A 17,996-nucleotide genomic window follows, 5' to 3' on the forward strand; every position below is an offset into this window, starting at 1 on the left:
CTCTGTCCCCTGCCGCCTCCATTCATCCTTTTCCAGCAAGTCCCCTGTCTCCCTTCCATGACCCCCCCTTGCATCCATGCTCCTCTCTCTCCCATGTCCCAGCCTGGGCCGCCCTCTTCTTCCCCCCCCCCCCCCTTCGCATCCATGGTGTCGTTTCTCCCCTGCCCTCCCGCTCCCATTGTTTTTCTTTTGTGACCACCCTCTTCGCTCCCCCCAACATGGTTTTTATTTTTTTTTCTTGTTTTTAAATGTACCTCCGTGGTTCCGGCAGCGAAGCGTCAGGGAAGGAGGCAGTGCTCCCGACGTCTAGGTTTCCCTTCGCTGTGTTCCGCCTTCTTTTGACGTCATCCTTGACGTCAGAAGAAGGCGGAACACAGCGAAGGGAAGGCTAGACGTTGAGAGCGCCGCCTCCTTCCCTGACGCTTCGCTGCCGAGCGTTGCAATTGGATGAGTGTCATTGCTCCGCCCTCGACGTCATCACGTTTGACGCGTGGGCGGGGCAGACACAATGCGATCTCACCCCCTTCACTTTTGGCTAACAGAGGCTTCATTCGAACGTTGGAGGTGCGTTTTATATAGAGAGATTTTATGATTAGAATTTGTGAGATTTAAAATGTGTATTCTGCCAGAGCTGGTGTTAGATGTGGCTAGGGCTCAGGGCAGAAGTTAGGGAGGGAAGTACATAAGTATTGCCATACTGGGGCAGATCAAAGGTCCATCAAGCCCAGCATCCTGTTTCCAACAGTGGCCAATCCAGGTCACAAATACCTGGCAAGATCCCAAAAAACTACAAAACATTTTATACTGTTTATCCCAGAAATAGTGGATTTTCCCCAAGTCCATTTAATAATGGTCTATGGACTTTTCCTACAGGAAGCCATCCAAACCTTTTTAAAATTCCAATAAACTAACCGCCTTTACCACATTCTCTGGCAACAAATTCCAGAGCTTAATTATATGTTGAGTGAAGAAACATTTTCTCGGATTAGTTTTAAATTTACTATATTGTAGCTTCATCGCATGCCCCCTAGTCCTAGTATTTTTGGAAAGCGTAAACAGACGCTTCACATCTACCCGTTCAACTCCACTCATTATTTTATAGACCTCTATCAGATCTCCCCTCAGCCGCCTTTTCTCCAAGCTGCTCTAGCTTTTTCTCATAGGGAAGTCGTCCCATCCCCTTTACCATTTTCATCGCCCTTCTCTGCACCTTTTCCAATTCCACTATATCTTTTTTGAGATGCGGCAACCAGAATTGAACACAATATTCGAGGTGCGGTCACACCATGGAGCGATACAAAGGCATTATAACATCCTCATTTTTGTTTTCCATTCCTTTCCTAATAATACCTAACATTCTATTTGCTTTCTTAGCCGCAGTAGTACACTGAGCAGAAGGTTTCAACGTATCATCAACAACGACACCCAGATCCCTTTCTTGGTCCGTGACTCCGAACGTGGAACCTTGCATGATGTAGCTATAATTCAGGTTCCTCTTCCCCACATGCATCACTTTGCACTTGCTCACATTAAACGTCATCTGCCATTTAGATGCCCAGTCTCCCAGTCTCGTAAGGTCCTCTTGTAATTTTTCACAATCCTCCCGCGATTTAACGACTTTGAATAACTTTGTGTCATCAGCAAATTTAATTACCTCACTAGTTACTCCCATCTCTAGGTCATTTATAAATATGTTAAAAAAACAGCGGTCCCTACTCTCTGTTTTCTATCTTTTAACCAGTTTTTAATCCACAATAGAATACTACCTCCTATCCCATGACTCTCCAATTTCCTCGAGTCTTTCATGAGGTACTTTGTCAAACGCCTTCTGAAAATCCAGATACACAATATCAACCAGCTCACCTTTATCCACATGTTTGTTCACACCTTCATAGAAATGTAGTAGATTGGTGAGGCAAGATTTCCCTTCACGAAATCCATGTTGACTTTGTCTCATTAATCCATGCTTTTGAATATGCTCTAATTTTGTTCTTGATAATAGTCTCTACCATTTTGCCCGGTACCGACGTCAGACTCACCGGTCTATAATTTCCCAGATCTCCTCTGGAACATTTTTAAAAAATCGGCGTTACATTGGCCATCCTCCAATCTTCCGGTACCACGCTTGATTTTAAGGATAAATTACATATTACTAACAATAGCTCCGCAAGCTCATTTTTCAGTTCTATCAGTACTCTGGGATGAATACCATCCAGCAACGACAAAGAGAGTCCAAATCTCCCGTAAAAAAACACCAAAAAACAACAAGAACGGAAGATGTACAGAAAGACCAAACTAAAATCACAGGTGTAAAAAAGCCAAATTCCTTTATTAAGACCCTACACAGTCCGTGTTTCGGCCAAAGAGGCCTTCTTCAGTGGTCTTTGAAGATGGATACTTATTGAAGATCCTGAATATGGCCAACTCTGCCGCTACCCCGCGTCACAACCAGATCAATATCCGGCACGCCAACTACATTGTCCTACTGGTGCATCCAGAGCCTGTGACCAGCATGATTTAAAAACCTGGGTGGGCACGTGATTTACTGCGTGTGGAGTTCGTCGTCTTTCGCTTTAAAGCGCCGCTGAATTTGATGTACCTAAGGAGGTTACAGTTCTTAATCAAACCTCTTTGGATGCACCAGTAGGACAATGTAGTTGGCGTGCCGGATATTGATCTGGTTGTGACGCGGGGTAGCGGCAGAGTTGGCCATATTCAGGATCTTCAATAAGTATCCATCTTCAAAGACCCCTGAAGAAGGCCTCTTTGGCCGAAACACGGTCCGTGTAGGGTCTTAATAAAGGAATTTGGCTTTTTTACACCTGTGATTTTAGTTTGGTCTTTCTGTACATGAATAACATCCGGTCCAGGAGATTTGCTACTCTTCAGTTTGTAGAACTGCCCCATTACATCCTCCAGGTTTACAGAGAATTCATTAAGTTTCTCCGACTCGTCAGCTTCGAATACCATTTCTGGCACCGGTATCCCACCCAAATCTTCCTCAGTGAAGACCGAAGCAAAGAATTCATTTAATCTCTCCGCTACGGCTTTGTCTTCCCTGATCACTCCTTTTACTCCTCGGGTCATCTAACGGTCCAACCGATTCTTTTGCCGGCTTCCTGCTTTTAATATACCTAAAAAAAATGTTACTATTTGTTTTTGCCTCCAACGCAATCTTTTTTTCGAAGTCCTTCTTAGCCTTCCTTGTCAGCGCTTTGCATTTGACTTGACATTCCTTATGCTGTTTCTTATTATTTTCAGTTGGTTCCTTCTTCCATTTTCTGAAGGATTTTCTTTTAGCTCTAATAGCTTCCGTCACCTCTGCTACTCTAGCCTCAAGAGAACGAATATGTTCTCTGAGAGCTAGGAGCTCTTTGCATCGGGCACACACATATGACATCTCACTAACTGGGAGAGATAATCATACATGTGACACTCAATGCAAAAGACTGGATAGCACCCCTTTCACTGCTGGACTGCTGACTCCATCTTAGTGTTTTTGAGTTTTTCAATAATTTAAAACTTGCTACAGTATTAAGGATATTAGCCTAATATAAAGGTGTCTTTTAGTTTATATAGTATATTGTATGATTTATTTAGTGTTTCCTTCTTAGATGGTAATGAAATGTATTTAGAACTCTGTAAGAGCACTCCTTGCTTGTTACCCTAATTACAATAACTGACTATAAATGAAGAGTTGTCCTAGGGGTGGGGCGGAAAGAATAAACTAGATCCTGCAGTGCCTGCTAGATTCTATCTGTTGGACACTTTAAATTTAGATGCAGGAACAGACACCCAACGTGGGTCTGCCGTTTCTCATGCCCAGCACTTAAGAGCAAACACAGGCTTTCTTCTACTTCCAAAAGCAGTCAAAACCGGCAGATTTTGCAGAACGAATTACATGAGAATCTTGCGATATCCTCTTTTCCAACACTCTAATGCCTGCTCTGACCTGGCGTTATTTTTTTGCAGCGGTAAGGCAGTTTCGTTTCTGTGTATGTGACTGATGTATTCTGTTAGCATGAATTTTCTATGTAGCACTCTGTAGTAATTTGGCAGGCTTATTCAATATTCCCCAAGAGTGGAGGGGATAAATGTGAGGGGGAAGGGGAGACAGGGGTTTGTTGATCCTTGTTCTGTATTGGTTGTTATTGTTTCTTTTTATACTTTAATAAAATGAAAAAAAAAAACTTAGAGAAGCAGCTGCAAAGATCAAAAATTTACATCAGATGTGGATGCTGTTTAAAAATACCAAAATAAATCTTAAAACTGAATCAAAAAACATCTTATTTTATTTCATATATATATATTTTATTATATTGTTACTAACACATTATTCACACTGCATTCAGTAATTTATAATGGAGGAAAAAAAAGACCTCAAAAGTCTTTATGCAAGTGTAATTTCTTCATGCTGGCACTTTAAAGACTCCGTTCATATCATTGGTGAAAAAACCTCCACTGGTTTAAACTTATTTTCAATCATCCAACATTATATTTTGTGTTAAGGAGTGAATCAAGACACTTAGCTTTATGAATTGCCCAACGAGGCTCTCCATTTCACTCTTTACTAAAGGCTTCCTCAGGGGACTAAGTGCCTTTTTACATCTTACTGATCTATCGTTGTCCATTATACTTACTACTACTACTTAACATTTCCAGAGCGCAACTAGGGTTACGCAGCGCTGTACAATTTAACAAAGAGAGACTACATGGCTTTGTTTCATTAATCCATTTTTTAAAATATACTCTGTAATTTTGTTCTCTACCATTTTGCCCGGCACCGATGTCAGGTTCACTAGTCAATACTTTTTTGGATCACCTCTGGAACCTTTTTTAAAAATCAGCTTTACTTTGGCCACCCTCCAATCTTCCAGTATCATGCTTGATTTTAAAGATAAATTACACTTTACTAACAGTAGTAATACAAGTTCATTTTTCAATTCTATCAGTACTCAGGGATGAATACCATCTGGTCCAGGTGATATACTACTCTTCAATTTGTTAAATTGCCCCATTACATCTTTCAGGTTTACAGAGAGTTCATGCAGTTTCTCTGACTCGTTAGCTTTGAACACCATTTCTGGCACTGGTATCTCTTCCAAATCTTCCTCGGTGACGCCCGAAGCAAAGAATCTCCAAACATTCTATAACATTATGCCTAATTCCTGGGACACGCCCCTTTTTGAGTTGTACACTAGCAAATTTAGGCGTGCATGTTATAGAATAAGATGTAGGGCAGATGTGTGAATAACTCTTAATTACTGCCAATTAAGTGCCAATCAATTCCAATAATTGTTAGTGCCTAATTGACTAATTAGTTTACGTGCACATCTGAGATCCACATCCAAATCTGGGCACCTAACTTTGGACAACTTACACAGAATCTGGGGATAGGTGCCTAACTGGAAGGGTGGCATTTTATAAATGGCACCAAGATTTCAGCACCAGAAAAAATTGGCATGGAGCACAATTCTATAAACAGCGCACTTGAGTTGAGCACAATATATAAAATAGTGCTTAGAGCCTATTTCCGCACCAAAAGTTGGGTGCTGGTATTTACACCAGCTGAAACCTGGTGCAAACACAAGCACCTAACTCTGGGCAATTTGTGTTCAATTTTGGTTGCCACATCTCAAAAAAGATAAAGTGGAATTAGAAAAGGTGCAGAGGAGGGCGATGAAAATGATAAAGGGGATGGGATGACTTCCCTATGAATAAAGGCTAAAGCGGCTAGGGCTCTTCAGCTTGGAGAAAAGGCGGCTGAGGGGAGATATGATAGAGGTCTATAAAATAATGAGTGGAGTTGAACGGGTAGATGTGAAGCGTCTATTTACGCTTTCCAAAAATACTAGGACTAGGGGGCATGCGATGAAGCTACAATGTAGTAAATTTAAAACGAATCGAGAAAATGTTTCTTTACTCAATGTGTAATTAAACTCTGGAATTCGTTGCCAGAGAATGTGCTAAAGGCGGTTAGCTTAGCGGAGTTTAAAAAAGGTTTGGACGGCTTCCTAAAGGAAAAGTCCATAGACCATTATTAAATGGACTTGGGGAAAATCCACTATTTCTGGGATAAGCAGTATAAAATGTTTTGTAGTTTTTTGGGATCTTGCCAGGTATTTGTGACCTGGATTGGCCACTGTTGGAAATAGGATGCTGGGCTTGATGGACCTTTGGTCTGCCCCAGTATGGCAAAGCTTATGTATGGTGCATAAATAGGGCCATTCCATAAGCCCAGGTGCAACTTTTAGAAACACCCCTGCCACTCCCCTTTTAAGGATTTAGGCATGTGGGTTTATAGAATAGGGTGTGGGCAGATGCATGTGCAAATTTTAATCATTGCCAATTAACTGCAATAAATTGATCGTTAACATCAATTAATTGCAATTAAATGGCTCATAAGCTAATTCATTTGCGTGCAGAACTTTGATCCGCACGCAAATTTCACTGCTGAAATCTCAGCACCTTATATGGAATCCGGGGGTTAGTATGTAATTAAGATTTTTGCATATGTGTGAAAAAACAGTCACATATTTTTAAGCAGACTAACTTGTTCACTTTCAGAGTACACCTATTAAAGGGCGTTTCTCAAAAATACAATGTTTGAACATGTTGACTGTAAGCAAGACTTAAGGAAAATATCTGCTTTTTTTTTTTCAGGTGACAAGACAAAGAGCAAGAGGTGCACCAAATACCAGGAACCAAAGAGTCAAGGTGCAACCTCAAGCTATGTCAGATGATCCGAAAGTGACAGTGAGGCACTTCCATTCCTCCTTCACTATAGCAGCGCAGTCAGCAAATGTGTGAAGAAAAAGACTAAAACTGTGATCCCCCCTGAAGAAACTTGAATTTATTCCAGAAAAATGGCATCACGATTGTTACAGAGGATGACGGGATCACTTTGAGGGTGCTTACTTTCCTATCATACTAAAGGTTTATGGTTACTCAGTGGGAATAATTCATAAAATTTAATTTCATGTGTGTTCAAAGTACGAGAGTTGTGGTGGATTGTCTGTTTGTCTTTGTCCTTGTTTGGAGCCTGCTTTGGCACTGCTTAGTGCCACATTGATCAAGGGAGAAAACATAAGGTAGGAAGAGCGCTCCCCCACCCCACCCCACCCCACCCCAATCAAGCTTCATGGATGGTAGGTGAGGCTCATGTCTTTAATTCAACCATTAACCTAAAGTTGGAAGTAATTACCTGTGTGGCATCCATCTGACACCTTCTTTTGGGGCTTTCCTAATCAGGCACCCTGCACATTTTGCCAGCTAGGACTATCTTTAAGAGATGCCAATGGTGCTACTGTAGGTTGGGTAGTTGGAGAAGGGAGTTGGGTTGGATGTATGGGCCCCACCTTTTCCAGACACCAGTTCTCTCCTAAAATGGGCAGAAGCTCCTAGAATTATTTGTGTATCCTGCTGCTAGAAGAACATATTTCCAAGTTTTATTTGAATTTGATATAGCACACTCAGGGGTTCCATATAAAAATTATAATAAAAGTTGAAAAGCACTATAATATTAACAGTAAGAGCAAATGGGAAAGAGAGGGTAGGGGAAATGGTAAGTCATGGGAGAAAGAAGGGAGAATAATTGGGGGTAGCAGATTCGTTCACTACTATGTACCAATCCAAGCAGAAGACCAAATTAATGGTGGCCACAGAATGCATCTAAAAAAAGGTTTTCAGGCTTATTTTAAATTTATTAAGGGAGGATTCCAGACGAAGATGTACAGAGAGTGCATTCCAAAGGAGGGTTCCTTCATGCTAAATATTTTACATTATGTGGAAGGGCATAATCGAACGGGGCGCCCAAGCTTTCCTGGGGCCGTCCTGACAGGACGGGTCCGTAAAGGGGCGGGGAAACCCGTATTATCGAAACAAGATGGGCGTCCATCTTTCATTTTGATAATACGGTCAGGGACGCCCAAGTCTCAACATTTAGGTCGACCTTAGAGATGGTCGTCCCCGGTTTTCGGCCATAATGGAAACCAAGAATGCCCATCTCAAAAACGATCAAATCCAAGTCATTTGGTCATGGGAGGAGCCAGCAATCGTAGTGCACTGGTCCCCATCACATGCCAGGACACCAACCGGGTACCCTAGGTGGCATTGCAGTGGACTTCACAAATTGCTCCCAAATCCATAGCTCCCTTACCTTGTGTGCTGAGCCCCCCAAAACCCACTCTCCACAACTGTACACCACTACCATAGCCCTTATGGGTGAAGGGGGGCACCTAGATGTCGGTACAGTGGGTTTCTGGTGGGTTTTGGAGGGCTCAACATTTACCACCACAAGTGTAATGGGTGGGGGAATGGGCCTGGGCCTGGCCCCACCTGCCTGAGGTGCACTGCACCCACTAAAACTGCCCCAGGGACCTGCATACTGCTGCGATGGACCTAAGTATGACATTTGAAGCTGGCAAAAAAAAAGTTTTTAAAGTTGTTTTTTTGATGGTGGGAGGGGGTTAGTGACCACTGGGGGAGTCAGGGATGGTCATCCCTGATTCCCTCCGGTGGTCATCTGGTCAGTTCAGGCACCTTTTTGAGGCTTGGTCGCAAGAAAAAACGGACCAAGTAAAGTCGGCCAAGTGTTCGTCAGGGACGCCCTTCTTTTTTCCATTATCTGCCGAGGACGCCCATCTGTTAAGCACGCCCCCGTCCCGCCTTCGGTATGCTGCCGACATGCCCCTGGGAACTTTGGTTGTCTCTGCGATGGAAAGCAGTTGAGGATGCCCAAATTTGGCTTTCGATTATGCCGATTTGGGCGACCTTGGGAGAAGGATGCCCAACTCACGATTTGTGTCAGAAGATGGGCGCCCTTCTCTTTCGAAAATAAGCCTGATAGTGTCAAAGCAGGCTTGTCAATGGGTCTGTACTGTAAGATGATTATTTTGTGAGGAGCGAAGGGATCTGGAGGGTATGTAAGGTATTAGGAAGTGGGTCAAGTAGGGGGGAATCTGGAATGGTAAGTTGTTTTTTTTATAGTTCATTCAATGTATTAGCCTAAGTCCCCATGGTCTTCTCTCTTTAGCTTTTGTGATGGTTTTAACTGGTGAATTTCCTTCTATTTGGAAGACAGCGGTCATTAAACCTATTTTGAAAAAGCAATCACTCGATTCTACTCTTCTTCCTAGATACCGACCTATTTCTAACCTTCCTTTTCTTTCTAAGTTAATGGAAGAAAATTGTTCTTGATCACCTGTCTCAACACGTCAGATCTGCACATCTCCTCCATCCCTTTCAATCTGGCTTTCATGAAGGCCACTCTACTGATACTATTATTACATCTCTTCTTAACGATCTTCATGCTGCTTGGGCCGAGGCAAAATTTCTCTTCTAGTCTCTCTTGATCTCAGTGCTGCCTTCAATCTTGTTGACCAATCTCTTCTCTTATTTCAGCTTTCTTCTATTGGTATCTTCTTGGGGGTAGTTCTTACTTGTTTTATTTTATTTCTTGAAAAATTGATCTTTCTTTGTTTTTCAACCTAGTTTGAGCTCCTGCTCTTATCCTCTTCATTGTGGTGTCCCCTAGGGTTCTCTCCTATCCACAATGTCATTCAATATTTTCTTGGCTCCCTTAGCTACTTTAATCCAGTCCTTCACTATCAGATTTTATACCTATGCAGATGGTATTCTCCTGGCTTCCCATTATAACCCTTCTAATCCTGACCTCTGGCCCCTTCAGCTTTGCCTGGATGCCGTGTCGGCTTGGCTGACTTCTAATTGGCTACTTTTAAACTTTGCTAAATCAGTAGCACTATGGATCTCAGGTAATATGTCTCCCCCCCTCCCTTGCTTCTTCCTTAAATGGTGTTCCCCATTTAATTGACTCTTTTAAGTTTCTCGGAGTCGCCTTTGATCCCCAACGTTCCTTTGCACATCATATTTTGGCCACTGTTATGTCCTGTTTCTTCTTCCTTTGCTGAATTTGGTCTATCCGTAATCTTCTTTAAGACTCTTCTTGTGTTTCTCTCCTCGCCTCTTTAGTTTCCTCTCACCTTGACTATTGTAATGTACTCTTAGCTGGCCTCCTTAAAACTTCCCTCTCCCATTTTCAGACATTTCAAACAGTGGTGTAGCCACAAGTGGGCCTGGGTGGGTCGGGGCCCACCCACTTAGGGCTCAGGCCCACCCAATATTAGCACACGTTTAGCGGTAGTCGGTGGGGATCCCCAGCTCCGCCAGCTGAAGACTTCCCCCTGATAGTAACAAAAATGCTACTGTCCACAATACCGGCACCTGCGCATGCTCAGCTTTCGGCGCATGCCTGCTACAGACTGCCAAGGTGGAAAGGAGCATTTTTTTCACCAGCTGAGATAATGTTTTTGGTTGGGGGGGGGGGGTGGTGGTGGTGAAGGGAACACTTGGTGCCCACCCACTTCTTGCCTAGGCCCACCCAAAATCTGTTGTCTGGCTACACCTCTGATTTCAAAACACTTCATTTGCTTATTCGTGCACAAAGATTAGATCATGTCTCTCCCCTCCTTGCACACCACCACCAGCTCCCGATCTTCTTTCGTGTTCAATTCAAGCTTCTTATCTTGGCCTTTAAGGCTCTTCACTCTGGCATCCCCTCTTATCTGGCTGCCCTTATTTCTCCATATGCCCCCACTTGCTCTCTCCACTTGGCCTCTGCCTTTCCATTCTCAACGCTCACCTTTCACATCTTCAATCCACCCGTCACTCTACCTTTTTTTTTTTGTTTTGTTACATTTGTACCCTGCGCTTTCCCACTCATGGCAGGCTCAATGCAGCTTACATGGGGCAATGGAGGGTTAAGTGACTTGCCCAGAGTCACAAGGAGCTGCCTGTGCCTGAAGTGGGAATTGAACTCAGTTCCTCAGTTCCCCAGGACCAAAGTCCACCACCCTAACCACTAGGCCACTCCTCCACTTCTGTTTAGTTCCTTCTCTTTGGAATGCCCTTGCTTTGCCTTCAGAACAGTCTCAATGTCGTTTTAATTCCTAGTTGAAAGCCCACCCGTTTAAACTGTCTTTTCTCTTTACTGCCTGCCCGGGGAGGAGGCCCTGATTTGAAACCACAGTCTACTCAATAGTGTGTACGTTTTTTTTCTCTTCTTTCCCTTTCCTATATATTTTGTAGTTCCTTTCTATCTGTTTTTACTTTTGGAGATTGTACACTGCTCTTATGGTTTCGAAGAGCGGTGTATCAAGTTTTTAATAAACTAAACTAAATCTGACCGTGATTGGGTTCTAAGACTTTTCTTTTGCTATCGTGATGTTGTATTTCTTGGTTGCAAGGTCAGAGTTTTCCCTGATGTGTCAAGATCTATGCAGAAGTGTCGCCAGCAATTCTTGAAGTTACATCCTTGTTTTCAGCTATTGGGAGGGTTATATTAGCTTAACTTTCAGTATAAATGTGTTGTTAATTTGAATTCGGTTAAATGTATTTTTTTGATCCTGTTTATCTTAGTACTTTTTGGATTCTAAGCTTCCTAGTTCTCCACCTTCTCAGGCTGCTATTCCACCTTTACCATCTACTTTGACTCTGTAATAGATGATTGTACTGGTATCAGTGGCGTAGCCAAGGGTGGGCCCGGGTGGGCCTAGGCCCATCCACTTTGGGCTCAGGCCCACCTAGTAGCAGCACACCTATGATGTGGCTGACAGGGATCCCCAAGCCCCATCAGCCGAAAACTCCCAACAACTCTCCCTGCTGCATACCTTGTAAATAGTAAATCTTTGCCTGCAGTGAGCCAGAGTTGTTCTGCCCACCCATCTTGGGCCCAGGCCCACCCAAAATTGAGTGTCTGGCTACGCCCCTGACTGGTATTTTATCTCCTTTTTTCTTAACAGTTTTTGGATTTCCTGGGATAGTGTCTTGACTTCCTCTCCCTTAATTGAGGACTGGTATGATAGAGGAAGTGATATATTTTCTTTAATTTTGATTATTTGTAATCATTGTTATTATGAGTCTGTAATTTCCTATTCTCTCTCTCTTTTCTGTATCAAGAATTGTTTCTTGGGAATGTATATTAAAATTACTTAAATTACAAAAAAAGGTGATATGATAAGAAACCAGGAGCCAATGTTCAAATCAAAGTATAGAAGTAACATGATCAAATTTATGGGATTTGGTGATTAGGCACACATCTGAAATTTGAAATAATTGCAGTCTATGGAGATTTTGAGCCCTGGAACCTTGGAGAAGAGAATTAAAGTAATCCAGATGCACGATAACTAAGGAGTGGACAAGAGTTCAAAGCGTGGAGGTGGAAAAAAAGATATTGCACTGGATATATTAATCTGAGTTTGAAGAAACAAGTTTTAATAACATTGGTTTTACCTTGACGGAAGGACACAGTACTGTCAAAGGTAACACTGAGGATTTTGATTGCAATGGGGGAATGTGCGTTGCTGACATGATAATAGGGGAAGAGATAGATGGGGCACCAGAGCATCCTAACAATAACACTTTTGATTTGTGAGGGTTAAGTTTTAATTTGTGGGAAAATAACCAGTCTGCAATCTGTGTGAGTTTGTGGTTAAGATTGTTAATTTCTGAAGGATCATCACTGGGAAGAGTGACAAGATTTGAATGTTGTCCCCATAATCAAAAGCAGTAAGGCTGAGGGATTGAATAAGCGTGAGTAATGGGTTCAGTATGGAACCCTGTGGGACTCCACACAGGTAAGATGAATGAATCTGAGATAGATCTTATACTGTAAAATGGCATGACACTATCTTTTAGGTAAGTGGTGAACCAAGCAAGGGCTGTATCAACTATGCTTATAGAATATAGCCTTGAGAGGAGAAGGTTGTGACGGGTAGTCAATGTGGGACCTAAGAAAAGCACCAACAAAAAGGCAGCAGACAAACAATACAATACCCGAAGTGTCTGCTGTAACACAAAATGAACAGTAGAGTGTATCCAAGTACTTACAAGGTCTGACCCTGAACAGTCAGACTAGCAATCATTAAGCAGAGATGTGACCTCAGCACTCTTAACCCTGCATATGTATGTTTCACAGGTATCTAACAGGGTCTAAAATACAATCAATGGACCATCTACTGCACAAAACATCAATTCAAATCTCAAAATAGCAAATAACGAAGAAAGACTATTGAAAAAACACATTGATAGCCAAAAAACTACACTTAAAACTGAGTCCCAATAATATAAATTCCACAAAATTTCATCATCACAAATCCAAAAATGTATACATAAGGCATGGTGTCAGTATCTGAAAAAAACAAAAATAACTTAGCTGACTGTTCCAATGGATAACTCCTCACAGAACTCCAAACTGCAAACTTCTCCTATGGAACCCTCCCTCCCCCAAAACAGTCAATAATTTGACAAAACTTTCCACATCTTCAGCTATTAGACTTGCCAAATCCCAACAAAAGCCCCTTGTTTCACACTACCGCAGGCCATTTTTCAGTGCACCTTAGTAAAAGGACCCCCCCCCCCCTTTATTTCCTAGTGCCTGCAAGATCCAGCTGAAAGCAGCAGGGGTGCACTGAGAATGAAGTCATTAGCTTTTTCATAAGCTATCTGCCTGTGCTCTACCTCTCACCCGAGAACTTCATTGATAAAATGGATTGCCTCTTGAAAGCAGGAACTGATATCAAACAAATACTTGAAAAACCCAGAGTTTGGTACCATAACAAGTACAATCAAGGAACTTGAAAAGATGGGTTACAATTTCCAAGAGAGTGGGATTGGCATTCTGCACTTAAGTGCAAAAAGATTTCAAGCTAAATTGGACAAACTGAGTACATGAAATGTGTCTTAATAATAATGTTGTTTAAAATATAGTGTATTTTTTTGATAACTTAAACCTTATGGGATATTAGAAGATTTTGTTGGTTTGAAAATTGTAAAGAGTAAAGGACCTTAAATCAACTGATGCATGAAGATTTGTTTTTTTGATGTACACAGTCTCTTGTAGTTTTTAAGATCATTCTCTTCCCTAATAGGTATCTCCAGTGCTTGTCCAAGGAATCTCCAGCTGTACGTCTCCCTGCCCCCCAGGGGTGGCTCAAGCCCACCACCCCTCCCCCAGGTAGTCAGCTCCCACTTTTCCCCTCCCTATCCCCTCCCAGATAGCCAGCAACTTTGTTTCTCATCATTTTCCCCTCCAGATGCCCAGCTCTCTTCCCTTCTCCTTTATACTCCTCATAGGTCCAGCATCTCCCCTCCCCCCAGGTCTAGCATCTCTACTTCCTCTCCCTCCACCCACCATCTCGCCCCCTCTTTCTTCTACCTGCTGCTACCTTTTCCTGGGATGCTCAAAAGCTTTCCAGTAGAGAACCTTGCTCAAGCACTGCTGACTCCCGCCCTCCCCTCAACACTCTTCCGGTTGTGGGGGCAGAGTGGGAGGTGGTAGCATTTAAGCATAGGCCTCTAGAACCCATGCAGGTGCTGAGCACTTTGGGAGATGCAGGCAGAGGGAAGGAAAATGAGGGGAGGGAAGATGAGAGGAGGCTTTTCTCCTATGATACCATCCTCTGAATGCTGCTTTCCAAATCACATACCTAGTCTGCCTAGTGGCAGGTCTGGCTGTTTATATCTCTGTACCAACTTACAACCATTCCTTAGTAAAGTAAACTAAAAAAGAAAGATTTGACACACTTGTTTCTGTCATTGTCCTTCCCAAAGCTGAATACCTGAATCCTGCAACACTATGAAACCAAAGAACGTAATGGTCATAACGTAACTCTTCCTCTATATGATTCCCTAATATGCTGTTCTACTTGAAACTGATTCTACCATAACATCACTGTGTAACTGTTTACACCGGAATTGGCGAACGCCTTTATGGTACTACGGAAGCCACATTGAGCCTACAAATAGGTGGGAAATTGTAGGATAGAAATGTAACAAAATAAATACATTTAAAATGAGCAGAGAAAGCGGAGACGTTTAACAGAAAAGCCCAGGGAAAGGAAGAGAAGAGAGAATGGAAGAGATTGTGGCCATGAATGGAAGGGAAGAGAAGAGATAGAAACTAGACAGATTTGAAAAGGAGAAAAAAATGGATGAAAGTTGAATGTGAAAGATGGATAATAGGGCAGGATGAGAAAGAGGAGAAAAGAAGAAATAGTGAATAGAGATTCTGGAAGCAGAGTTCAGAGCACAGGGAAGCAGAACCAGACACACAGAATGAGAAAATCACCAAACAAAGGGTAAGTTAAATGATTTTAGCATTCCCAATCATTGTATAAAGTTGGCTCCCATCAGGGCTGGTTTAACCATTAGGCAGACAAGGCAGTCACCTAGGGTGGCAGCTTCAGGGATTGGAAAAGAGCAGCTGCACTCAAAACAAAAGCATAATAACATAGTAACATAGTAGATGATGGCAGAAAAAGACCTGCATGGTCCATCCAGTCTGCCCAACAAGACAAACACATATGTGCTACTTTTTGTGTATACCCTGCTTTGATTTGTACCTGTCCTGACTGCTACCCAAACTTAAAAGAACCATTAGTTTGTACTTTTACATGAAGGAAGGATGAGTAATTTCCAAGGTAACTTTATAAAGTGTGCACCTATTTTTTACAGAGCTGCCAAATTACCCAGTTCCAGACTGGAGACTTTTGGGCTAGTCCTGGTTTTGAACTTAAATCCCAAAGCATTGTGGAATTTGTAGTCCTCAAACTGCCCATTGAAATCAGTGCTGCAAGTCCCAAAATGCATCTGAATGGGATGGTCAGAAATCCAGGACTGTCCAAACATCTCCAGCCTGAACCTGGGTAACTTGGCATCTTTGCTTTTATATGATCTTTGTGTTGGCTTTCCCAGGGGTGTAGTTTGGGCAGAGCTGAGGGGGATATACATTGTATCAGAGCTGCCAAGTTACCCATTCCAGGAAGGAGACTTTTTTTTTTTTTGGTAGTCCTAGTTTTAAACTTACTTCCCAAAGCAGTGTAGTATTTGTAGTCCATGATTCCATCCACTCAAATCAGTACTGCAGGTCCCATAATGAAACAGGATGCCATACTGTGAAAGACCAAAGGTCCATCAAGCCCAGCATCCTGTTTCCAACAGTGGCCAATCCAGGTCACAAATACCTGGCAAAATCCCAAAAAGTACAAAACATTTTATACTGCTTATCCCAGAAATAGTGGATTTTCCCCAAGTCCATTTAATAACGGTCTATGGACTTTTCCTTTAGGAAGCCGTCCAAACCTTTTGTAAACTCCACTAAGTTAACCGCCTTTACCACATTCTCTGGCAACAAATTCCAGAGTTTAATTACACATTGAGTGAAGAAAACTTTTCTTCAATTCGTTTTAAATTTACTACATTGTAGCTTCATTGCATGCCCCCTAGTCCTAGTATTTTTGGAAAGTGTGAACAGACACTTCACAACATCTACCCATTCAACTCCATTCATTATTTTATAGACCTCTATCATATCTCCCCTCAGCCATCTTTTCTCCATGCTGAAGAGCCCTAGCCGCTTTAGCCTTTCCTCATACGGAAGTTTTTTTGTCGCCCTTATCTGCACCTTTTCTAATTCCACCATATCTTTTTTGAGATAAGGTGACCAGAACTGAACACAATATTCAAGGTGCGATCGCTCCATGGAGCGATACAAAGGCATTATAACATCCTTATTTTTGTTTTCCATTCCTTTCCTAATAATACCTACGATTTTATTTGCTTTCTTAGCCGCAGCAGCACACTGAGCAGAAGGTTTCAACGTATCATCAACGACGACACCTGGATCCATTTCTTGGTCCGTGACTCCTAACGTGGAACCTTGCATGACGTAGCTATAATTCGGGTTCCTCTTTCCACTCATGCATCACTTTGCACTTGCTCAGTTGTAGAAACCTAGGACTGGTCAAAAATCTCTAGCCTGGACCGGATAACATGACATCTTTGCATTTACATGATCTTTGTGTTGGTATTCCCTGGGGTGTAGTTTGGGCAGAGCTGAGGTGGACGTGCATCATATCAGAGCTGCCAAGTTACCCATTCCAGGAGGGAGACTTTTTGGCCAGTCCTGGTTTTAAACTTACATCCCAAAGCAGTGTAGTATTTGTAGTCCATGATTCTGTCCATTCAAATCAGAACTACAGGTCCCATAACTACAGGATGAAGTTGGCAGAAATCCAGGACTGGCCAAAAAGTCTCTGTCTCCTGGAATGGCTAACTTGACAGCTCTCTTGTATCTATGCATTTTATATAAAATATATTATATAAAATATATGTGCCTAGATGCATAGAGTACACACAAGTTTACACCTTTTGGCATTTAGGTGCTGTTGGAGGCTAGTTCTGGAGTCTAGTGCCTTTTTTTTGGATTCTACACCTAGACATGCATTTATAAAATCTACTCATTATATATGAAACATTTTAATAGTTGAAAGCATAACACCCAATTATGCATTTTTACATGACTGTTCAAGCAGCAGTGAAGTACAAGAATCATGGTTCCTAAATTCAATTAGAAGAATCTCCAAAGTTGGGGGAGGTGATGTAGAGACATGAAAGAGAAGTGCAAGGGGAGGCAAGCTGAAGGTTCGTCTAGGGCACCTAATATCCTTGCACAGGACCTTACTCTGTTGTTGCACTAACACCGGCCACCCACTACTTAGAATCTGAGAAAAGACTTTTTATTATGACCTCTAGATGGCAGAAGCAGAAAAAGGTAAGAGGTTTTTTTTTTTTTTTGCTGCTTTGATTTCCAGCTCTATTTCATCATGTTGGTTCTCAGGTTTCCATCCGGGTTGAAGGTGAAAGTTTTTCTGTAGTTTATACATTTCCCCAGCCGCTGTCAGGTCCCTGTGAAACTTGAATCCAGAGCAGTCTGCAACCAGGATATCAGCTACTATAGTTCCTGATTGATCACTTAACAAAGCCTCTTTCTTACTTTCTTTAAAAAAAATCTGTATATAAAAAAGAGTCTGTTTTAGTTTATTGATATAATTCTATAGCCAAGAGGCTTTTAGTGGTAAATTGCTGCATTATGACGTAACAGTATCAGACTCGCTCTGCCCTTTCAACAGTGTGGTTAC

General features: G+C 42.2%; 1 protein-coding gene across 1 annotated transcript in view; it reads left to right on the top strand.

Moving 5' to 3' along the window:
* The window catches only part of LOC115466040 (cathelicidin-1-like), a 39,354-nt gene extending 32,361 nt beyond the window's left edge, over positions 1–6,993 (top strand). Inside the window, exon 4 of the mRNA XM_030197011.1 lies at positions 6,664–6,993. Within this exon, the coding sequence (XP_030052871.1) occupies positions 6,664–6,810 (147 nt within the window). The 3' untranslated portion in view covers positions 6,811–6,993. The remainder of the gene's footprint in view (positions 1–6,663) is intronic.
* Positions 6,994–17,996: the final 11,003 nt, after the last annotated feature.

Source organism: Microcaecilia unicolor, chromosome 1, assembly GCF_901765095.1.
Source record: "Microcaecilia unicolor chromosome 1, aMicUni1.1, whole genome shotgun sequence".
Classification (NCBI taxonomy): Eukaryota; Metazoa; Chordata; class Amphibia; order Gymnophiona; family Siphonopidae; genus Microcaecilia; species Microcaecilia unicolor.